At 37.8% G+C, this 19,896-nt stretch overlaps 10 protein-coding genes across 10 annotated transcripts; 3 read left to right on the top strand and 7 right to left on the bottom strand. All coding sequences in view use genetic code 12, as the record gives it.

The window, feature by feature from the left end:
* Window positions 1-259: 259 nt before the first annotated feature.
* RCN1 (Rcn1p) lies at window positions 260-916 on the bottom strand (the record flags this gene model as incomplete). Its single annotated transcript, XM_049322153.1, has 1 exon — window positions 260-916. The coding sequence occupies one exon, from the start codon at window positions 914-916 to the stop codon at window positions 260-262; it is 657 nt and encodes a 218-aa protein (XP_049182864.1).
* Window positions 917-1,068: 152 nt separating this feature from the next.
* Window positions 1,069-2,886, bottom strand: CDC20 (ubiquitin-protein transferase activating protein; the record flags this gene model as incomplete). The annotated part of the gene is made up of 1 exon (XM_049322142.1): window positions 1,069-2,886. The coding sequence occupies one exon, from the start codon at window positions 2,884-2,886 to the stop codon at window positions 1,069-1,071; it is 1,818 nt and encodes a 605-aa protein (XP_049182863.1).
* A 639-nt stretch (window positions 2,887-3,525) lies between these two features.
* On the top strand, window positions 3,526-4,056 carry ARC18 (Arc18p; the record flags this gene model as incomplete). Its single annotated transcript, XM_049322131.1, has 1 exon — window positions 3,526-4,056. One exon carries the CDS (start codon window positions 3,526-3,528, stop codon window positions 4,054-4,056), a length of 531 nt encoding a protein of 176 aa, XP_049182862.1.
* A 1,504-nt stretch (window positions 4,057-5,560) lies between these two features.
* Window positions 5,561-6,850, bottom strand: FAD2 (Fad2p; the record flags this gene model as incomplete). Its single annotated transcript, XM_049322120.1, has 1 exon — window positions 5,561-6,850. The coding sequence occupies one exon, from the start codon at window positions 6,848-6,850 to the stop codon at window positions 5,561-5,563; it is 1,290 nt and encodes a 429-aa protein (XP_049182861.1).
* Window positions 6,851-8,071: 1,221 nt separating this feature from the next.
* On the bottom strand, window positions 8,072-9,628 carry SEC9 (Sec9p; the record flags this gene model as incomplete). The annotated part of the gene is made up of 1 exon (XM_049322109.1): window positions 8,072-9,628. One exon carries the CDS (start codon window positions 9,626-9,628, stop codon window positions 8,072-8,074), a length of 1,557 nt encoding a protein of 518 aa, XP_049182860.1.
* Window positions 9,629-10,643: 1,015 nt separating this feature from the next.
* Window positions 10,644-11,561, top strand: YHM2 (Yhm2p; the record flags this gene model as incomplete). Its single annotated transcript, XM_049322098.1, has 1 exon — window positions 10,644-11,561. The coding sequence occupies one exon, from the start codon at window positions 10,644-10,646 to the stop codon at window positions 11,559-11,561; it is 918 nt and encodes a 305-aa protein (XP_049182859.1).
* Window positions 11,562-11,644: 83 nt separating this feature from the next.
* Window positions 11,645-13,315, bottom strand: SLY41 (Sly41p; the record flags this gene model as incomplete). Its single annotated transcript, XM_049322087.1, has 1 exon — window positions 11,645-13,315. One exon carries the CDS (start codon window positions 13,313-13,315, stop codon window positions 11,645-11,647), a length of 1,671 nt encoding a protein of 556 aa, XP_049182858.1.
* A 1,335-nt stretch (window positions 13,316-14,650) lies between these two features.
* On the top strand, window positions 14,651-16,618 carry NHX1 (bifunctional K:H/Na:H antiporter; the record flags this gene model as incomplete). The annotated part of the gene is made up of 1 exon (XM_049322076.1): window positions 14,651-16,618. One exon carries the CDS (start codon window positions 14,651-14,653, stop codon window positions 16,616-16,618), a length of 1,968 nt encoding a protein of 655 aa, XP_049182857.1.
* A 105-nt stretch (window positions 16,619-16,723) lies between these two features.
* Window positions 16,724-18,586, bottom strand: KGF56_000099 (uncharacterized protein; the record flags this gene model as incomplete). Its single annotated transcript, XM_049326955.1, has 1 exon — window positions 16,724-18,586. One exon carries the CDS (start codon window positions 18,584-18,586, stop codon window positions 16,724-16,726), a length of 1,863 nt encoding a protein of 620 aa, XP_049182856.1.
* Window positions 18,587-18,869: 283 nt separating this feature from the next.
* Window positions 18,870-19,781, bottom strand: KGF56_000098 (mitochondrial 37S ribosomal protein PET123; the record flags this gene model as incomplete). The annotated part of the gene is made up of 1 exon (XM_049326944.1): window positions 18,870-19,781. The coding sequence occupies one exon, from the start codon at window positions 19,779-19,781 to the stop codon at window positions 18,870-18,872; it is 912 nt and encodes a 303-aa protein (XP_049182855.1).
* Window positions 19,782-19,896: the final 115 nt, after the last annotated feature.

Below are 19,896 nucleotides of genomic sequence, written 5' to 3'. Positions count from 1 at the left end.
TTGGGAAAACAGCTAAAGATCCACGTAAAACATTTACATAAACTCAATTCTTTCTCAACTACTCTCTAATCACTTGGCATTTGTCTCTACTTTCTTTCCATTTCGGTAACCAAATAGTAACTACTCAATTTGCCCCATTATCTCGCTTTGCTCGATAGTGTTGCTAATATGTTCTGCTCCACTAGCTCGGTTCACAAAGACTGCCCTTTTTTATTTTGTACTTGCTAATAACCATTAATCTTACAAACCCGTGTTTCTTTTATTTTGGCTCTACCGGAGGCATCGACGTTTTGGGCATGTTCTCCTCAACTTCACACTTGCCAACGCTATCCAAAACAATCGCTGGTACTCCATTTTCAATCCCCTCAAATAGCAATTCTCTTTCTATTTCATAATTAATCGTCTCCCTGCTTGTCTCATTATACCTCCGCACAAGTTTACTTTCTTCTCCTCCAAGTCTTTCCCATAGTATCTCTGACAACTCCTCTGGTGAATAAATCGCTTTCTCATTAGGCCCTTCTTCTGTTTTATTCCAATTGTCCCATCCTGATCGCGGACTCATCGGCGGACTTATAAGAAACCGTTTCACATCGAGATCATGCGGCAACTCCAAATAATTCTTATCCTCTCTCCTACCCACTTCCAAATCTTGCTTACTTACATCAAATGCATTATCCTTCATACTAAAAGAGACCTTGATATATCTCCATCTCATATCATTGCCAATCTTTTGTTTAATGCTCTGCGCAATACTTGATGTTTCACAAATAAGTACTATTCGTGATAGTTTACAAAGACATATAAACTCGACTATGTAGTCTTCATCTTCGCACAAAAAATCTATCAACTCTTGCGGATTCTCAAGTACCTTCTCTTCAAGATTAGTAAGGATTAAGCTATTTGTTGGACGTCGCATAATCAACAATGATTAATTATTCTTTCATGGGGAAGGAAAAAAAACGAAAATGGAAGAGAAAGATGGAAAGAGAGAGGTAAAGAGAAAGAGAAAGAGAGAGGTAAAGAGAAAGAGAAAGAAAGCAAGTGATAATTAGTTGCAATTTTTTTTTATTACCTAAAACTCATCATCCTTTTAATCCTCTTGTGCTCTTTCACATCATTGTTCTCATCGACATCCTCTTCGTTATAAATCCGTTTATACGACTTGTCCATGTCAAATAAAGACCAAAACTTTAAATTCTCATCCCCGGCAATGGTTGCAAGGGTTAGATTGTCTGGACTTAAACACCCGTTCAATATTCTTGTATCATGGGCATTCATGATTTCACCCGTCTTTTGTAAAGTTGGATAATTAAACAAAGATATGCTATTAGTAGGGAACCCATGTGTTGCGACAATCTCCATTCCCGTGCCTCCAGCATATCCCCAATTTAGTGATGAGATTTGCGAACCTGTATCAATTGTACTCACTCGAGCACCGGTGCTAGTATTCCAGAAATTTATTGTTCTATCAGTAGAACCCCCCCCTGTGGCTAGCAAGGTGGTCTGATACGGACACCACGACATCGCTTTTACAGCGGCTTTATGGTTCCTCTTGGAAAATAAGGGGCTGTTATTTCTAACGTCCCATATATTGACCAAATTATCATTCCCACCGGTAACAAATTGTTTTAAATCCGGTCTATATTCTATGCCAGAGATTTCTGAGCTATGACACCCCTCGGCTTTTGATACCAAGTGTGATGCAATCCTCACATCAGAGTGGTACAAGTTTCCAATCCTACTTCCACTGGTTAAAGTGTGCTGACTCCATGCTTGCGATGTTATTCTCGTCAAGTGGTTATCACAATTGATTGTTCTTAATTTGACATTCTGTTCAATGTCCCATATTTCAATCAACCCATCCTCCTTCCCAATCGACACGTACGAGCCATCTTGCGACCATTTCAATGACGTCACCAAAGTTTTCTCGGGTAGTTCGCATAGCAATCCTACTGAACCCGTCGATGCATTCCAAACATACACCGCATCTTCTAGCCCAATTGCCAATAAATTGTACAGCGACCAGGCTAATAGGTTGAGGTAAAAGTCGTCAACCAACCCTGGAGCATCCAAAACCCTTTCAGGCGCTACAGGTATTTTCTTTGCTCTCGCTGATGCAAGTAAAGGCGGAAGTGACTTGTTTCCAACTTTATATTTAGACGCTTGCAAATTCAAAGGTTTCTTTCTTTCTGGCGGTAAAGGCTGATAAAGTAGTATTCTCGAGTTCACCTCTAGTCCGCAAGCTTCTGCAACATGATGCTGATATATTTTGGAAGTTTGGGCTTCAATATGCTTTTGAGGTGACGCATTTGGCTCCGGTTCTGGCGCTGCTGGATCCAATTTCCTCGTAGCCGAATAGTGTCGTGATGGTATGAATCTATCAGAAGCTTTCAACTTTTGTTGCTCTATTGATGAGCTGCTTGTTCGGCTCAATAGCGAGTTTGATCGACGTAGCGTGAATGGTACCGACAATGAAGAAGAAGAAGAGGAGGAGGAGGAGAAAGAAGAAGAAGCAGCGGTTGCCATTGATGGTACCGCAATGGTAGTCTTCGACCTCTGATCCAAACTCGGTTTTTTCAACAAATGCGGTAACTGGGGTCTGGGAAAGTTGGACTCTTTTTTGGTATTCCCGCTGACAAAGTTGGGCGGCTTGGATATAGGCTCGTTTGATATAACTCGATGCTGCTTTTTCGTTATGTTTGGGCTCATTTGTTTGAGAAACTGTCTCTTTGACGGCGACAACAATGGTTCAGGATGGTGAACTGGTCCACTGGTGTACCTCTTCTCAAATATTTTACTGGATAAATCGCTCTTTTCATCATTTTCATTTGTTGTAGTCGTTGGTGCAGGTTTGATGGAGTTCGGCGAAAATCCCGATGTCGACATAATAGCTTATTTGATGATGATGATGAAGAAGTACCAATAACACCTTACCAGCCCTTCTTCCTCTTTTTTTCTTTTTTTTTCCTCTATTTCTTTCTTCTTACAATAACACCAATTGCTAAATTTAATATGTTTTGAGGACTAATTTTGATGTAAGTAATATAAACCGATTCGATGTAGTTTAAAGAGAATAATTATTTTGTTTATAATTTGTACTAATTGGGATCGGAAAAACTATTGACTCCCCTAAAAAAAAAAAAAAAAAAAAAATGATTGCAATGAGTAAAAGTAACGTGGTGGGTGCAGTGAGCCTGACTATAGAAGGGGTATTGCTAGAAAAAAAAAATACATACAAGAAATACAAGATGTATATTGAGACTGTTTGTAGCTTCGATGAGAACTAGTACCAACCAGAGTTAGCGGCAGTCGTCTTAACTTTGGGATGAAGGATTCTCTTCATAGTTTTTTTCTTCTCTCTGTCTTTCGCTACCAAATAATGCGAACACACTTTAGGGGCCGAACAATCCTAATTTATTGTCAATAATCCAATTACTTACAAACTAACTCCCCCTTGCTTTGCTTTGATATAAAGCACTGCTTTCTACACCTCTTTGCTCCTTTTGTGTTTTTTTTTTGTTGGAAATGCCCGCTTACCATTCGACATTCCTTGCTGAGGAGTCCCAAGATGTGAGAACTATTGGTAATCTATCTTTATTACCAATTCGCACAAAGTACCGTGGACCAGCATTTGAGCCAGACCAAGACTATGATATTGTAGAGGAAACAATTGACTTATTTCGACCCAACTCATTTTTCAAAAATTTCGAAATCAAAGGAAATGCCGATAGGTTGTTGATTTATGGAATTTTATTCATTAGTGACTGTTTGAGCAAGCTCAACAAGACAATGTCATTTAGAGAGGCCACTAGAGTTTTAAGCAATTTAAGTCTCGATAACTTTGCCTTACCAGGAGATGTGAATTTCCCATTAAACTCCTTATATGCACCTCCTAAAACGAAATCGGAAGCAGAATTATTGAGGAGCTACTTGACCCAATTTAGACAAGAGTTGGCGGAAAGGTTGTTAACAAGAATATACCAAGACGACGAGAATGTTCCAAGTAAATTTTGGTTATCATTCACGAGGAGAAAGTTTATGAATAAAAGTTTATAAAATATATACGCCAACGTGCTTTTGATACTGTTTGTACTTTACCCCATAAAACTTTTCTACCAACATCGCCTCTTCAAATTTGATTCTTTTTTGGAAAAAAATGTGTAAAACAATAAGGTCTACTAGGAGATTTACATAATTGTTGAGAAAAAGCTGAATCCCCATGGTAAACAACCAGAATCCAAAGTAACTAGGGTGTCGAAAATACCCATATATTCCATCTGTTACCAACTTGTGATGAGGTTTTCGAACAGTAGCAATATAGTGACTAAATGAATCGCCACATTGTTTCATTGCCAAGTGTCTAATAAACAAGCCTACAATTGTACATCCCAAACCAATAGAGGAGATCATCAAGTTGGACTTTGCTCCAAAGAAATATTCTACAACACTCAAAAATTCCATTATCCAAAACTCAAAGTTCCCTTTTACGCCGTAAATCAAAAATGACCTTGATGTAACTGTGCTGGGCTGGTACAAGTAGGAGTTGATAAACTCTGTGGCAAAATAAATCTCCAACAATAAAAGGTATATGATTAACCGTACATGTTTCGAATGAAAGATTGACCAAATTTCCAAGACAAACAATGCTCCCAAAGTGGCACAGACATAAAATATCTCACACAAGGATACACTTGACGGGTTGTAGCAGTGAGTCAAGGGCATTTGGTGCAAAAAAAAAAAAAAAATTAGATAAAAAAAAAAAAAAAAAAAAAAAAAAAAAAGAAAAAAATATTGAAAAAAAACCACACTACACGAGGTTTTCTTTATGATCAGACCAATTGAATCTCCAGAATGGTCACGGTATGATCCTGCAAAGAATAACTTACTCACAATTGGCTTCAAGTCTTTCCTTTTGGGAGCCGTTTTTGCCACAACGTTTATCCTAGAATTCACACACCTGTCCCTAATACCAACTTGTATATACTTCCAATGCCTTTGTTTATTCCACTCACTTGAGTTCATTTCAACATACTTGTACAATAATACACAAGTAGATGATGATTCGTTTATATTGGAGGAAAAGGACTTTCTTGCAGTTACTATGGGTTCCATTTTGGAAAAATCCCTTACTCCAAACTGGCTAAAATTGCCAAATACTATTATTGTATTGGGACTTATCCTTGTAGCTATTGGACAGATTACAAGAACTTTGAGCATGTACACAGCTAAGGAATCATTCAACCACTATATTCAGAAATCAGAAAAGAAATCACACACTTTAGTCACTACCGGGATCTACCGCTACGTGCGACATCCCAGCTACTTGGGATTCTTCATCTGGTTCATAGGAATGGAGCTACTATTGAGGAACGTGTTTACTTTGGTAGTAGGCGCCGTCATTCTCTGGAGGTTCTTTCGTGATAGAATCCACTATGAAGAGCGGTTTCTCGTTGCATTCTTCGGTATTGACTATACTACATACAAAGCTAGGACAAATACATGGATGTTCATATAATATAGTAATTACTTGTTTTTTCCTTTTTCTTCCTCATACATCTATCTAACTTTTCTTTGGATCAACTCCCAACCCATTGACATTTCTAAACATCAAAACACCATTCTTTCCATCGACAAATTGACACCATCTTGCCGATTTCCACAAACTTACCCACATATTTTCATTCGAGTATTGGTAGTGTTCACCCATTACTTTCTTTATAGCCTGGCTAGCTTCCCTAGCATTGTAGAATGGTATTCTTGAAACGTAATGGTGCAATACGTGGGTCTCTATAATGTCATGGAAAATGTGTTTGCCAACAAATCCAAATTCACGGTCGATAGTGGCTGCAGCACCACGAGCAAAAGTCCATTGGTGGGCTTCATAATGTGGCATTTGAGGATCCGAGTGTTGCAAATAGGTGATAAACACTAACCAGTGATTGACTAAAATGTATGGTAAAATGTAGTTAACAGTTATGTTGAATAATCCAAAATTTTTGTACCAAGTATAAAGAATTGTAGCTTGGATTAAAAGCCCAACATCAGATAACAAAATATAATAATAATCCTTTTTGTCGAATAATAAAGACTCTGGGTTGAAATGACTCACCTGCCACCATGATTTACCATCATATTTTTGACCACTCACGTTGGCAAATAAATATGCCCACCAACCAGCAAATTGTTGAACGAGAAGTTTTAACAATGAGAAAATTGGCAGCTCTTCAAACAAATCCTCAAGTGCTTCAGCAGAATTCTTTTTCAAAAACTCCTCTTTGGTCTTTGGGATGAAAACCATATCTCTGGTTAAATGACCAGTTGCCTTGTGATGTTTTCCATGACTATATTTCCATGAAAAATATGGAACCATTAAATACGAGTGCAATATCCAACCCACAAAGTCATTAACCAGGCCGTAATCACTAAATGCTTGATGACCACATTCATGTGCCATAACCCAAATACCAGTACCAAATAACCCTTGCATCCAGATGTAACCAGCCCACGCGGCAAATCTGAGATATTCGTTAGGGATTAATTGAATATAGTTGTTTGCCACAAATCCCAAAGTGACCATAGCTGCAATGTCTCTGAAAACATAAAATAAGGACTGCATCAATCTTCTTTGATAACAGTGTGCTGGAATAGCTGATAAAATGTCCTTAATAGAGTAATCTGGAACTTTAAAAGTGTTACCATAAGTGTCAATGGCAGTCAAGTTTGTTTCATACCCAGCCTTGGATTGGAAAGTCGCCACATTACCTTTTCTCTCGATATTTGACGAGTCTGCTGCTGCTGCTCCTCCAGAATTGAAGGATAGCGAAATAGAGGAGGTTGTTGCAGCTGCCATTGTAACAAAAAAAAAAAAACCAACAGCCCAAAAGGAAAAACAGTGAATAGAAGGTAGTAACGAAGGCTTTCTAAACACTTGAATAAAAGAGAGCGAATGTAAAGAGAATAAATGAGAAAATTTCTAAAAGAGAAGATGTGCAAAATTCATGAAAAATTCATGAAAATTAGTGGTGCCATATGTTATAGGTTGAAAAAAGAAAGAAAAACCTTTTGAATCCACTTCGATTCGATGGTTTTTTTTTTTTTTTTCTTTTTTTTTCTTTTCCAAAGCCCCAAAAAAAAATTGAATATAATTAAAAACTTTCTAAATAAATAGCTTGCTGAAATTGGGAATAAATGGGTAAACATCCAATTATCAAGCTATTCTTTAACTAAGACATATCGCGGATAAGCTTAAATTTCGAAATGCACCTGATAAGAGAGAGAGAGAGAGAGAGAGAGAGAGAGAGAGAGAGAGAGAGAAAAGACTAAATGTAAACTTAACCCTATTCTTAATTCTGTTTATAACTCGTGTTATGAGCTTAGACCCACAACTTGGCTTTGAAATCTATTTACTTATTAGACTTGACTCAAACGGCTTTTCTTGTTCTTCCTCTTCAAACAGAATAAACACTAATATACAAATCAATCTGTCTCAACATTTCTTGTCTCAGTATGTTCCGTGGGTGTTTGTTTCAAAGACACATGCATTGAAAAATTTCTTTTTTTTTTTTTTTTTATCTTTAATCTTTAATCTTTGTTGATTTATAATTTTTTGTTTTTTCAATTCCATTTTGTTAGTAGGTTTTCTTGTTTGTAGATGTTTCTCAATGCACTTATCTGCAAGTCCAAACCAGTACCACCGATTGACTTTGGATTCGAACAAGTTAATGTGATACTCTGTTGCGCAGGCAATCAAACCCCCGCAAATTTGCCCCACGCCTCTTCTTCGCTCATACAAAAAATTTGTCCAACATTACGTATAACGTCTGCACAAACGTACGCACAACGGCCAAATTTACATCTCATTTCATCTTTTTTTTTTTTGGGTGGTTTTAGCCTTATGAGCGTGTAACCGTGCTGAATTTTTGCTTATTACTTTCTACTACTAGGGGCAAAATTTATGCTACAAAAAACACTATCCTATAACAACATCTACTACCGCCTACTGCTACAACCCTTCACTCACTCACTCACTCACTCACTCACTCACTCTCTTTCTCTCCTTTTTTTTTTCCATCTATCGAATATTGTTCAATCTAGTACTATTCATATGCACATTGATATCCAATTTATCAGCATCTTCTTCAATTTTTCTCAACCGGATGTTTTGACTATCGACTTCTTTCCCCATAGTATTGGCAATACCATGCAATTTCTTTGCATAAGAACCAATCTGGTCCAAATTAGAAGCAATCTCCTTTTCAATCTCATCATCTTCGGAATCATTCTCAAACTGGTACCTTTGTGCTTGATTCAAGTATTTTTCATTTTGGTACTTTTGATGCACATCGTTATTGGTGGCATTATTCATCAATCCTTGTTTGATTCGTTGCTCACTTTCATACATTCCCTGACGATTGTTCTCTCTAAGGTATTTTTCTTGCATTTTACGTGCTTTGAGATTCTCCTCTTGCTGACGCAATCTTGACTTCTTATTGAAAGGGTTACCATATGCAGGTACAAATATCGACCGATTTAACCTCTTCAACTCTTTGACTTTTTCATCAGCAATTTGCGTTTGCGTATCTGCAAGTAGCAAGCTCTGCTCAGCATTATAGAGCCTCTCAGATTGAGATCCCAACATACCCAATGTATTTGTACCAGAAGCATCAGCTTCCTGTGCCATTCGAAGTGTGTTCCTAGTAGATTGAACAGACTCTTGCTTTAAAAATCTAATGTCTTGTTTTATAGCATCCACTTCTTCGTCCTCAGAGTTGACCTCTTGTACTTCCTCTGGTATGTCCAAATTCAAATCCATCTCCTCTTCTTCTCCAAAATTGTACTCTTTATTCAAATCCAACCCATCATCTCCATCATCAAAAGTTTGCTTTTTAATAGGTTTCGAATTGCGAAACATGTCATGAGAAGTGATTGCATTGAGATCAAGCGACGAATCGGTGTCGCCTCTAGTTGATTGCCTTGTGGTGACTCTGCTCACGGAATTAGCACCAAAACCATCGCCAAAACCAGCACCAGCACCAGCATTAGCAGTAGCACCAGCGCCAGCACTTCTTGGCCGCAGTGGTGCCGCTGCCGCTGCTGCTACTGCTACTGTCGAGTCTGCCGTTACTCGTGCTCTTGACAGACCATATGGATTGGCATGTTGAGGTGAAGGTGTAGGCACTGGTTGTCGGCTAGTTGGCCTCAGGTACATTTCATATTGTGACGCACCCCTCGTCTGTGAACGCTGCTGCCCATATGGTGAGTATGTGCTTTTGGTGGTGGCGGTAGAGGTACTGGCACTCGATGTAGGTGGATTCGAGTAAGGACTACTACTTTTTTGAGCCAGATACGAATTTGCACTGCTACTAGTCAATGTAGCTGAACTACTACTACCGTTCTGACTATTAGCATACGGGTTTTGTGCAGGATCGTTCACTTGAGCATTTGCATATGGATTAACAGGTTTAAAGCCACTTTTCATTTGTGCCCTCTCCTGGGCATAATTTTTAAAAGCACCAAATTTCTCTTCTCTAGAATTACCTGACTTTGTAGTTATACCCGCTCTATTTAGACCCTCGAGTATCTCCTCCTCCGTAGGATCTTTCTTCATAAATATCTTCTTTATACCCATTTTGGCCTTTTTTGATTGAGATTTAAAAACTAATTCAGGGTATTGAATTACTTGTCCTTAGATAAAATAAGCAGAGAAAATAAATGAAAAAAAAAAAAAAACACACCCAGCTTATCCACCTTTTGTCGCAAATTTCATATTGTCATTTGTTTTTTGACATAGCCATCTTTGATATGCGGTTTCTCTATCTCTATGCAAGGGTACTCCACCACCGTTGTTTAATACAAAAAAATAAGATCGCCAAATTTCTTATTTCAAACCTGTATGTATGAAATAGAATACAAGCTCGTCTACTATGTTTAACATCTAAACTCGACCAAAATGGAGGAAAGCTATCAAAATTCAAGCAAAACACACAATTTTTTTTTTTTTTATTTTTATTTTTTTTGTTTTCTTCTTCTTTTTTGTTTTTCGCCCGTTACCGGCGAAGATTTAAAACCCCAGTTTTCCTATTGTCAGGGAAATCTTAACCTTATCATGATAAGCTAAAATCAACAATAGCACACTCTTGAGGCCGATAACGATACTTGTTGGTAAGGATGTAAATTGCACTCAAACCCGGTTTGTAGTCGGTGTGCTCCACTCGATAGTGTAGTTCTTTCAAGTTGAACCGACATTAAACAAAATACTCTCGGCTTGAAGATAAGTATATTATACATGTGACAAACAAGATATATCACATTGTCGACTACTATTGCCCCCTTTCTTGAAAATGTCAGAATTTGCCTTGACACCAAAACTCGTGTATCTAGTAAATCCTTCGGCTTTAATGGTCATACTACAAGCATATATATTATTGATTTTGTAAAGCGTACAAGTTACTCAAGAATTATTCCCGCGTTGGCTATAATTTTTTACGCAGATAAATTTTTCACGATAATCTCCAAATATTTTTTCCTTCTTCTCTTCTTTTTTTTTTTTTTTTTAAAAACTTCTTTCCTCCAAGTCTTCCTAGTCCAACTCTTTAGCCACCACCACTAGCACCGCCAGCACCGCCATCGCATCCCATTTATCAATGGCACAAACCAGTCAGATTGAAAAGAAGCCAATTAGCTTTTCCAACATCCTTTTGGGAGCAGGTTTGAACTTGTCCGAGGCGACCACTTTGGGTCAGCCATTGGAGGTCATCAAGACGACAATGGCGGCCAATAGGAATTTGTCTATGGTGCAAGCGGCAAAGTTGATTTTGAGCCGTGGTGGTCTTAAAGGTTTTTACCAAGGATTGATTCCATGGGCATGGATTGAGGCCAGTACTAAAGGTGCGGTCTTGTTGTTTGTGTCTGCAGAAACAGAATACCAATTCAGAAAATTAGGAGCTAGTAATTTTGTTAGTGGAATGGGTGGTGGTGTTATGGGAGGTTTAGCGCAAGCTTACTTGACCATGGGGTTCTGTACATGCATGAAGACTGTTGAAATCACAAGATCAAAACAAGTCACCGTTAGCGGTGGTGCTCCTCAACAAACCACTTTTCAAGTATTTAAGGATATATGGAGAAGAGAAGGGATAAGAGGAATAAACAAGGGTGTCAATGCTGTTGCGATTCGTCAAATGACCAATTGGGGTTCAAGATTTGGGTTTTCAAGATTAGCAGAAGATGCAATTAGGAAAACCACTGGTAAAACTAATCGGGATCAGAAATTGTCAAACTTGGAAAAAATTGGAAGCAGTGTTATTGGTGGAGCTTTGAGTGCCTGGAACCAACCTATTGAAGTTGTCAGAGTTGAAATGCAAAGCAAAACCAATGATCCAAATAGACCAAAGAATTTGAGTGTATGGGGTGCAGCCAAATATATCTACAATAATAACGGTATGAAAGGTTTATATAGAGGTGTCACTCCCAGAATTGCATTAGGTGTTTGGCAAACTGTGTTTATGGTTGCATTTGGAGATATCTTTAAGAAAATGTTGAACACAGATGGTTCAGGACACTGAACAAAAAAAAAAAAAGGCTTACATATAAATAAATTATTCTATACATAAAAAAAAATTAGATGCAAAAAAAAACAAAAAAACACTTAGACGGGTTTGGCTCTCTGAGTACCCCATCTATCATAACAGTATAAACCAAATAAGGTTGTAACCAACCCAACTGTTTGCGATGGGGTGAAATTCTTCAGCTCCCATATAAATGATATTAATATAATAAAAATTCTCTTTAAAATATTTGCAATCGAGTAATCAATAGGCGATAGTGATTTGAGGATCTGAAATGCTAAAATTGACTGGAAAAAATGACTTAATCCGTTGATAATGATAAGCAAAATAATCGGCAAGTTCAACTGAGTAATGGAGAGTGTGTGATTGAGCACCTCCGATACAATACATATCGGTAATGTAAGACCGAATCCTACTATTGAACAGTAAAATAATATAGTCAAATTGTCTAAAGTCCTTATCTTGGTTCCGAGGGAGCTATGTGACAATGACGATAGTTTATTTTTCGCAAATATGTTTTGGCTAACAAAGATCAACATCGATATAAATGCAAAAATCAACCCAGTCGAATAACTGGTAGGGGCAACGGTAACGGTAACGGCACCAGCACTAGCACCAGCACCAGCACCAGCAACAACTGGAGGAGGAGGAGGAGGAGGAGAAGAAGGATGAGGTGGTGGTGGCGTGGTGTTAGTATTACTTGGTTTGTAACAAGTCATCATAATCCCAACAACCAACGGAATCAATGTAATGAAAGTCCTAGCCTTGTATTTCTTTCGAAACATAAACCTGTAAACTAAAACTGTAATGAGGGGACTTAGTGCCTTGATTGTGTGAACTAAAGATACAGGTATTATGGAAGTTGCCTTATGACTTGTTAAATGACCGATAAACTGGAAGCAGCCCATTGGCAAAGTAGTAGCAATGACATGCTTACTTGGACTAATAAACAGCAGGAATGACTTATTTTCAGGAAGTATTTCACTTGCTTCAAACTTCTCTCGAAGCATTTCACTTTTCGATATAAATAAAACAGTTAAGCTCAACACTATGTTGAACAAAAATTGAAATTGAGTTACTGTAACAGGATACTTGTAATTGTTTAGTACCACTTTGATGGAATTGGACGAGACAATTGAACAGAAATACCAAATTAAACATAGCATGCATATTTGCAAGTTTATCGGTGGTAGTAGACTCCTGAATTTGGCGGAGGAGGAGGAGGAGGAGGTGGTGGTGGTAGTAATGGTAGTGCTGGTTGCATACTTGTTGTCATTGTTTCTGTTATTATTATTATACTGCTGATGTTTCCACTTTGCTTGAAAACCATCTTCAAAATTGTCATATGCCGCGAGTTCTGGTGAAGCCGACTCTGAATATGGAGGCGTCATGAGATATGAAGAATAGGAAGGTGGTGAAGGTAAATTAAAATCTTGGTGCGTCAGCGGGAGGGTGTTGATAGATGCTGTTGACCCATTATAACTGAGATACGGATTATTGTTACAGTTTGAATGGTTAATTTTCGACAAGTTGGTAGATGAATAGTTTGGATTAATTTGAGATGACGAATAAATATAACTCATATTATTCCGAGCTTGATCAATGAATGATTTTTTCTTCTTTGGCGGTGAAGGAGGTGAAGGAGGTGAAGGAAGCTTTACCGTGCCATCAGTGCTACCAGCATTACCAATAACACCAGTCCCTCTGTCATGTACATTTCCACCGTTGCTATATATGCTGTACTTAGACATGTTGGTGAATAAAAGTATATATTAATCTGTATTCTTTTTTTTTTTTATTTCATGTTGTTTTTATTTCTAAATTTTTTTTTTTCATTTCATTTGCTGATGAGAGTTCCAAAATCTCAGTTCATAACTCTTTTCGAGATCTTGATCTAATTTGTACTGAAAGGGGAAGGGGGAAAGGAGAAGGGGGAAGGGGGAAGGGGGAAAGAGGAAGGGGGAAGGGGAGGGAAGAAGGGAGTGAGGATTAGGAAAATTGTATTTTAATCTACTGATTTCAGAAAACCATTTGTCATGTGCTACGACCTTCCCTTGTAGAGAGTTGAGGAGGCGTTTCAATGTGGCTCCATGCAAATTGCAATCAGTTTTTATCAACTTCAGTAACCAAGCTAAATGTATCCCAATGTAAAGTTAATCTCGTCCATTAACAAGTAATTACAACTATTCCCGCAATGTAACTATACGGGCGATGTTTTCTCTTTTCTTTTTTTTTCATATCTTAACTTGATAGGTATTTAGTGAAAGAAACCCAAGGCAATAGTGGTTGTAGTTGATCTACTTATGATTGAACCAAGGCTCTGTAGATATCTCAATAGGCGCGAGAAAAACTATATCTACAACTTCTATAAACCACGAGAGAAACTATATCAACAACTTCTCTAAACCATGAGAGTTATATAAGCCAATTGTGGTCAATAGCTTAAGGGGTCAATCCACTAATTACTTTTTTTCTCCCCCCCCCCCCTATGGCCGAGAATATGGATGTATGTCAAAATGCGTTGTGAAATATTAGTTGAAGATGAAATTTTAAAACCAATCTTTAGTTTTCTTTGAATAAGGGGTCTCCTTCTGCTCAACACAAAGCAACCAGACTCGTGTGCAATTAAACTCATGTGGCTTTAACTTGTAGTGAGCATTTTCTCTCATTTTTCAGCAAATTTTCTGTTCGTTATACACTAGTGCAAAAAAAGGCAAAGTGTAATATAATTGCGGATCTGGTGAAAATGGCCCATAAACTCTTTCAAGGTTTGCTTATTATTCTATTACTCTATCCAACGTGTGTAAATGACATGGGAGATGATGACATGGAGATTGAAATACTCCTTAAAATTTTAACCCTTCGTTGTCATTGTCGCGACATTAAACTGTCAAATTTCATCATTTTTGACATTATAACTCAAGTTTAATCCTCGATGAACAATATTTTAATAGATTCTGTCCTTATTGTTCACTTGCATTCTTTTTTAGTTCAACCTCTCCGCGCCGCCCCCTCTCCCATTTCACCAAAACTCGGTCTTACCCTTACGTTTGTAGCTTCACAAACGAGTCGGACAAGCGTGGTTTATGACTAGCCTAGTACTATATACTGTCCAACATCTAGCTAAAAGAGCTTTGCTTGATGATTCAGATAATTCTCCAGATTTAACAAACCCCGACGATGACCACTTGGACGACTCCAACCCCGTGGAGAACGAGATATTCTCATCGTGGGCTTTGTTCATATTGCTATTTCTTCTTATGAGCGCTTTGTGGTCGTCATATTTCCTACAACAAAGAAGAATCAAGGCTGTTCACGAAACAGTTTTATCTATATTTTGCGGAATGATTGTTGGCTTGATCATCAGATTACTGCCAGGCCACTACATACAAAATGCTGTCAAATTCAACCCCGGTTATTTTTTCAACATTTTGTTACCGCCCATTATTTTAAACAGTGGCTATGAGTTGCATCAAGCAAATTTTTTCAGAAATATTGGTAGTATCTTGACATTTGCAATACCTGGAACATTCATATCCGCATTGGTTGTTGGAATAATTATATACGTATGGACTTCAATCGGATTGGATAACATGAAACTTGAGTTTGTTGATGCCTTGGCTGTGGGAGCAACCTTGTCAGCAACAGACCCAGTAACGATCCTCTCGATATTTAATGCTTACAAGGTGGATCCCAAATTGTATACTATCATATTCGGCGAGTCCTTGCTCAATGACGCAATTTCTATCGTTATATTCGAAACGTGTCAGAAGTTCCACGGTCATCCAGTCAGGTTTTCGTCTTTGTTTGAAGGTTTTGGTTTGTTTTTAATGACATTCACCATTTCAACTATTATTGGAATATTGATAGGTATCTTGGTGGCGTTGATTTTGAAGCATTCACGTATCAGAAGATATCCGCAAATCGAAACATGTTTAGTGTTGTTATTCGCTTATGAATCGTACTTTTTTTCAAATGGTGCACACATGTCAGGTATTGTATCGTTATTATTTTGTGGAATCACTTTAAAGCATTACGCCTACTATAATATGTCAAGACGAACTCAAATTGCTACAAAGTATGTTTTTCAATTGCTAGCTCAATTGTCGGAAAATTTCATTTTTATTTACCTTGGATTATCCTTATTTACTGAAGTTGAACTTGTATTTAAGCCAATGTTGATTATTGTAGCGTTCATCTCCATTTGTGTTGCCAGGTGGTCAGCGGTTTTTCCCTTATCAAGATTTTTGAACTTTTTGTACAGAGCTCGCGTTAAAAAGTATAGTGGTCTTTCCTCCAATGTGAATAACATCAACAGCATCAACAGCCTCAATGGTGGTCTCAACATACCAGATGAAATTAGCCACTCTTACCAAATGATGATTTTTTGGGCAGGTCTTCGAGGAGCAGTTGGTGTTGCCTTGGCCATGGGATTCAAAGGCGAAACAAAGTGGACCTTATTAGCAACCGTTTTAGTTGTTGTTGTGTTAACCGTTATTCTTTTTGGAGGCACTACTGCCTCGATGTTGGAAATTTTGGGTATAAAAGTTGGTTGTGTTGATGAAGGTGCCGAATCGGACGACGAGTTTGACATAGAAGCTCCAAGATTACAATCGCATCCCGTACTGCTGCCAATTGTTTTAGGGAACAGACGGTTTACAAAAACACCACGGATCAGCCCGTTCAATGACAATGTAACTAGTAGAAATGCGTCTGTAAGTAATCTACTCGATGGTGAATCTAATCCGAATGTGGATACAGAGGATGATGACGAGTTTGGCGGAAGCGACATGGACAATTTTATATCAGATACTACTAAAGGAGGAGGAGGACCAGGAGGAGGAGCAGGAGCAGGTAATAGCACATATGATGGAACAACCTCCAGCGATAGAGGAGGGGTGTTTGGTTCATTCTTGAGCGCCGAAGAGCATGCAAAGTGGTTTACACGATTTGACGAAGAGGTTCTCAAACCAGTTCTTTTGGATACATTACCTGGCACGCAAACAAGTAATAACAATAGCTCTAATAACCTAACCAACAGCCGAAAAGATTAAATAAAAAAAAGGGTAGAAACAAGTTATACAGGAGAAATATATAATTTTTTATTTTTTATTTTTATTTTTTCTTTTTTTAAGAAAAAAAATAAAAAAGGTTGAAAATTATGTGTATTTTCTCTCTACCTGCTGCCTGTCAGCTATGGCAATGTCGATGACCCATTTCGCCAATTTGTACGTTTTTTGAGTTAAATTAAGATCATTCAATTGGCTATTGAATTGCAAACATAATTCATAAAACTCATGCATTGCAAGGTTTCGCAATAAGAAAATCAATGATTGTTTGGGGTTCGTATCGTCATTGATGAATACTGATTCAGGGGGATAGTCAGTGTAATTAGTTGAAGCTCTTATTGATTGTTCAAGTAAGTTAAGTGTGGCAGCGATATCTGAGGGGTTGATAGTACCGTAAAGATCATCTTCCACTGAATGCTGAAGAATATTACAGATTGCAATGATTGAATTGCCAAAGTTGATTGGGTTTCTTACTCGTGATTCACAATCTCTTTTAAGAGTGATTCTGAACAATTTCCCAATTCTAGAATCTAGAAAGCTTTGCTTGGCTTCAGCGATATTATTGTTAATTCTTTTCAAGATAAAGCCCTTTTTCTTCCAAAACTTTTCTGTGGTATATTTACCAAGAATGGTACGCAAGGCCGCTGCAATCTCTTTTTCCCAAATTTCTACAAATTTGTTGCTGCTTGAGGAAACAGGCTTGTGCATTTGACCTTTACTCTTTTCTTTTGGTAAGGCATAAGAGTTCCCGAAAATGTTGTCGTCCTCTTTATTTTGCTTAAACCCTGTTATTAAATCCCCTTCTAACGACTTTCTCAAATTCTTCAATTCTTTGATATCACTTGAGCTCCGGTAGTTGATTCTTTCACTAACTTCTCTTATGACTAAAGCGCATTCTTCATAAAAATCGGGCCACAAGTTGACTTTCTTTTTGGAGCTGAACAAAGCCAAGCGCAACTTTATGCCTTCTCTGTCATTGGAGGTGGCAATGTAGGCCAACTCTTGAAAAGCAGTTAGCCTACTTATCTGATGCTTACGAGATACATCGCGCAACCCAGCCAACAAACATCTCAAAGGGTCTTCACTATACGTTGAAATTGGCTTTTTCCCATCAAGACAGCCAATGGTTGCATAAACATCAAAAACATGGTTAACAAGCTCCCAACTTAAAAGAACTATATATGCCAAAAAGGACTCCTTGCAATATGTTGAGATCGACGTGTTGCTTGCAGGTGTGGAAGTATCTATACCAAACAAAGAAAGCAAAAGCAAGCTTTTGTATAGATATGGTTTGATAAACCAGTAGAATACAGGGTTAGCCAAAGTGAATATCAAATTTAACCCAAAAGCGTTCCCAATTGCTTGAGATATATGTGAAAACAATGTCTTTTCTGGGCTCTTTCGACTATGGCCAATTTCAAACTTTAATCTGTTTCTTTGAAAGATCAATTGGCTAGCCGAGTAATAAGCCGCAAGCATCAATGGAGAGTACCAATAAAATACCCATGCGTCATTCAAAAGCGGGCTCTTTCGATACTCTTTGGAAATCAAATAATAGTCATAGGTAAATGGTAGGTGAAAGATGAATACTCCATAAATGCTTATAGCTGCAATTGCATAAAATAAGGTGATGCGTATAAACTGTTTTGAAATAATAGAATAGTATATTTGAGACCCCAATGTCTTATGTACAGAATACTCAACTGTTGAAAATTTCTTCCTAGCTTGTCTTATCATACCCAATGCTATAAAAAAAATAGGTACTTTCAATAAAATTGCAATGAGAAACCCATTCCACAGTATCGATCTAAATGGAGCATCTAACGCAGTTACCATTAATACAGATAATATTATATTGACATTGAGCACATATTTTAGTCGCTTGTTATAAACCTTGTTGAAAATCCGGTGATACTCATTACCTGGATGGGTCCTGGTTTCTACCGCTGGCATTTCTTAAACCTATAGAGCAAAACAATAAACTATTCTTTTGCTCTTCTCTAATGGGTGACTTAAAGGGGAGAGAAAACAAAAAAAAAAAAAAAAAGATTTATAGAAGCGCGGCCATCTTTACTTTTCCCCATTGAAAGAAGTGCGCAGTAGAAAGCTTTTTAAGAGAGCGAGATGCCTTTCCCCCTTGGTCTCAGTTAGAATATACGAATTACAAGACTTGCTCGATATGATGTTAGCTATTTACACGAGATAGTCACAAGATAGTTTGCCCTCCTCCACACACCTAGTTTGTAGGATTCATTGAGCTCCTAAGATTTATATGTGCTTCTCTTTTCACCTTCTCTCTAGCTCCACTCAAAACATCCTTTACTTGTTCCAAACCGGGTTTCCCATTTATCTCTCCTAATACAGCATCGGCTATCTTCTGTTCATTAGCTTCTCCAACCAAATAGCTTGCGTTATCCGAGAATAGCTTACTATCCACAATAGTTTGGCTGGTTTCAAACTTGTCTACATCCACCTCAAACGCTCTGTAAATCGCTTCTTCGAGTTGTTCTTCACTGGTTATAAATTTCCCAGATGCTTGGTACAATTCCAACAATTTCTGAAATTTTTCCTCCTTTTCGTGCAATTCCTTAGAACGCATATTCAACTTCCTCTCCTCTTTCAACAACGCTTTCTCATCTTGCGTTCTTTGCCTGACCAATCCATCCTCCAAGATTTTTTGTATTGTTGGTAATGATGAAATGACGCTTGCTTTATGATCACTCTCTTCTTTTTGCTGCCTCTCCAAGTCTTGCTCATGAATCTTCTTCTTCATTTGGTCAATCTTCTCTAACCGTTTTTCCTCCTCCAAGTATGCTTCTTTCAAAAACTCTGCTCTGTAGTATGCCCTTTTTTGAGCATCCCTTTCTGCTTCCGGTAATGAATTCATTTCTTGTAATGACATTGGCGGGTACTTGATCGCTGCAATACGTTCTTGAACTGTAATAACCTTCCGTGGCGGATGCTGGCGTGGAAGCTGCACTTTGTTGATAATCGGGGTTGGTACACCAGGCGCATAACCGCTCTCTTTTGCCTCCTCTTTCCGTTGTTTCTCCCATTCATTCATAGGGCGTATCGGTCTGGTGAAAATGTTTATTTTCTTTGGCAAAATACCCGACTTACCACCATATTTCAATACCCCCTTCCCCATAGTTTATGACTATTACTTTTGATGAGAGGAATTACTTGTCAAATGAAATTTTTTTTTTTTTTTTTCTTTTCCTTTTTTTTTTTTTTTTTTTTTTTTTTTTTTTCTTTTTATTTTT

This window comes from Candida oxycetoniae (assembly GCF_023343755.2).
Source record: "Candida oxycetoniae strain CBS 10844 chromosome Unknown scaffold41, whole genome shotgun sequence".
Lineage (NCBI taxonomy): Eukaryota > Fungi > Ascomycota > Pichiomycetes > Serinales > Debaryomycetaceae > Lodderomyces > Lodderomyces oxycetoniae.
This window is presented reverse-complemented; position numbering and strand designations above follow the sequence as displayed.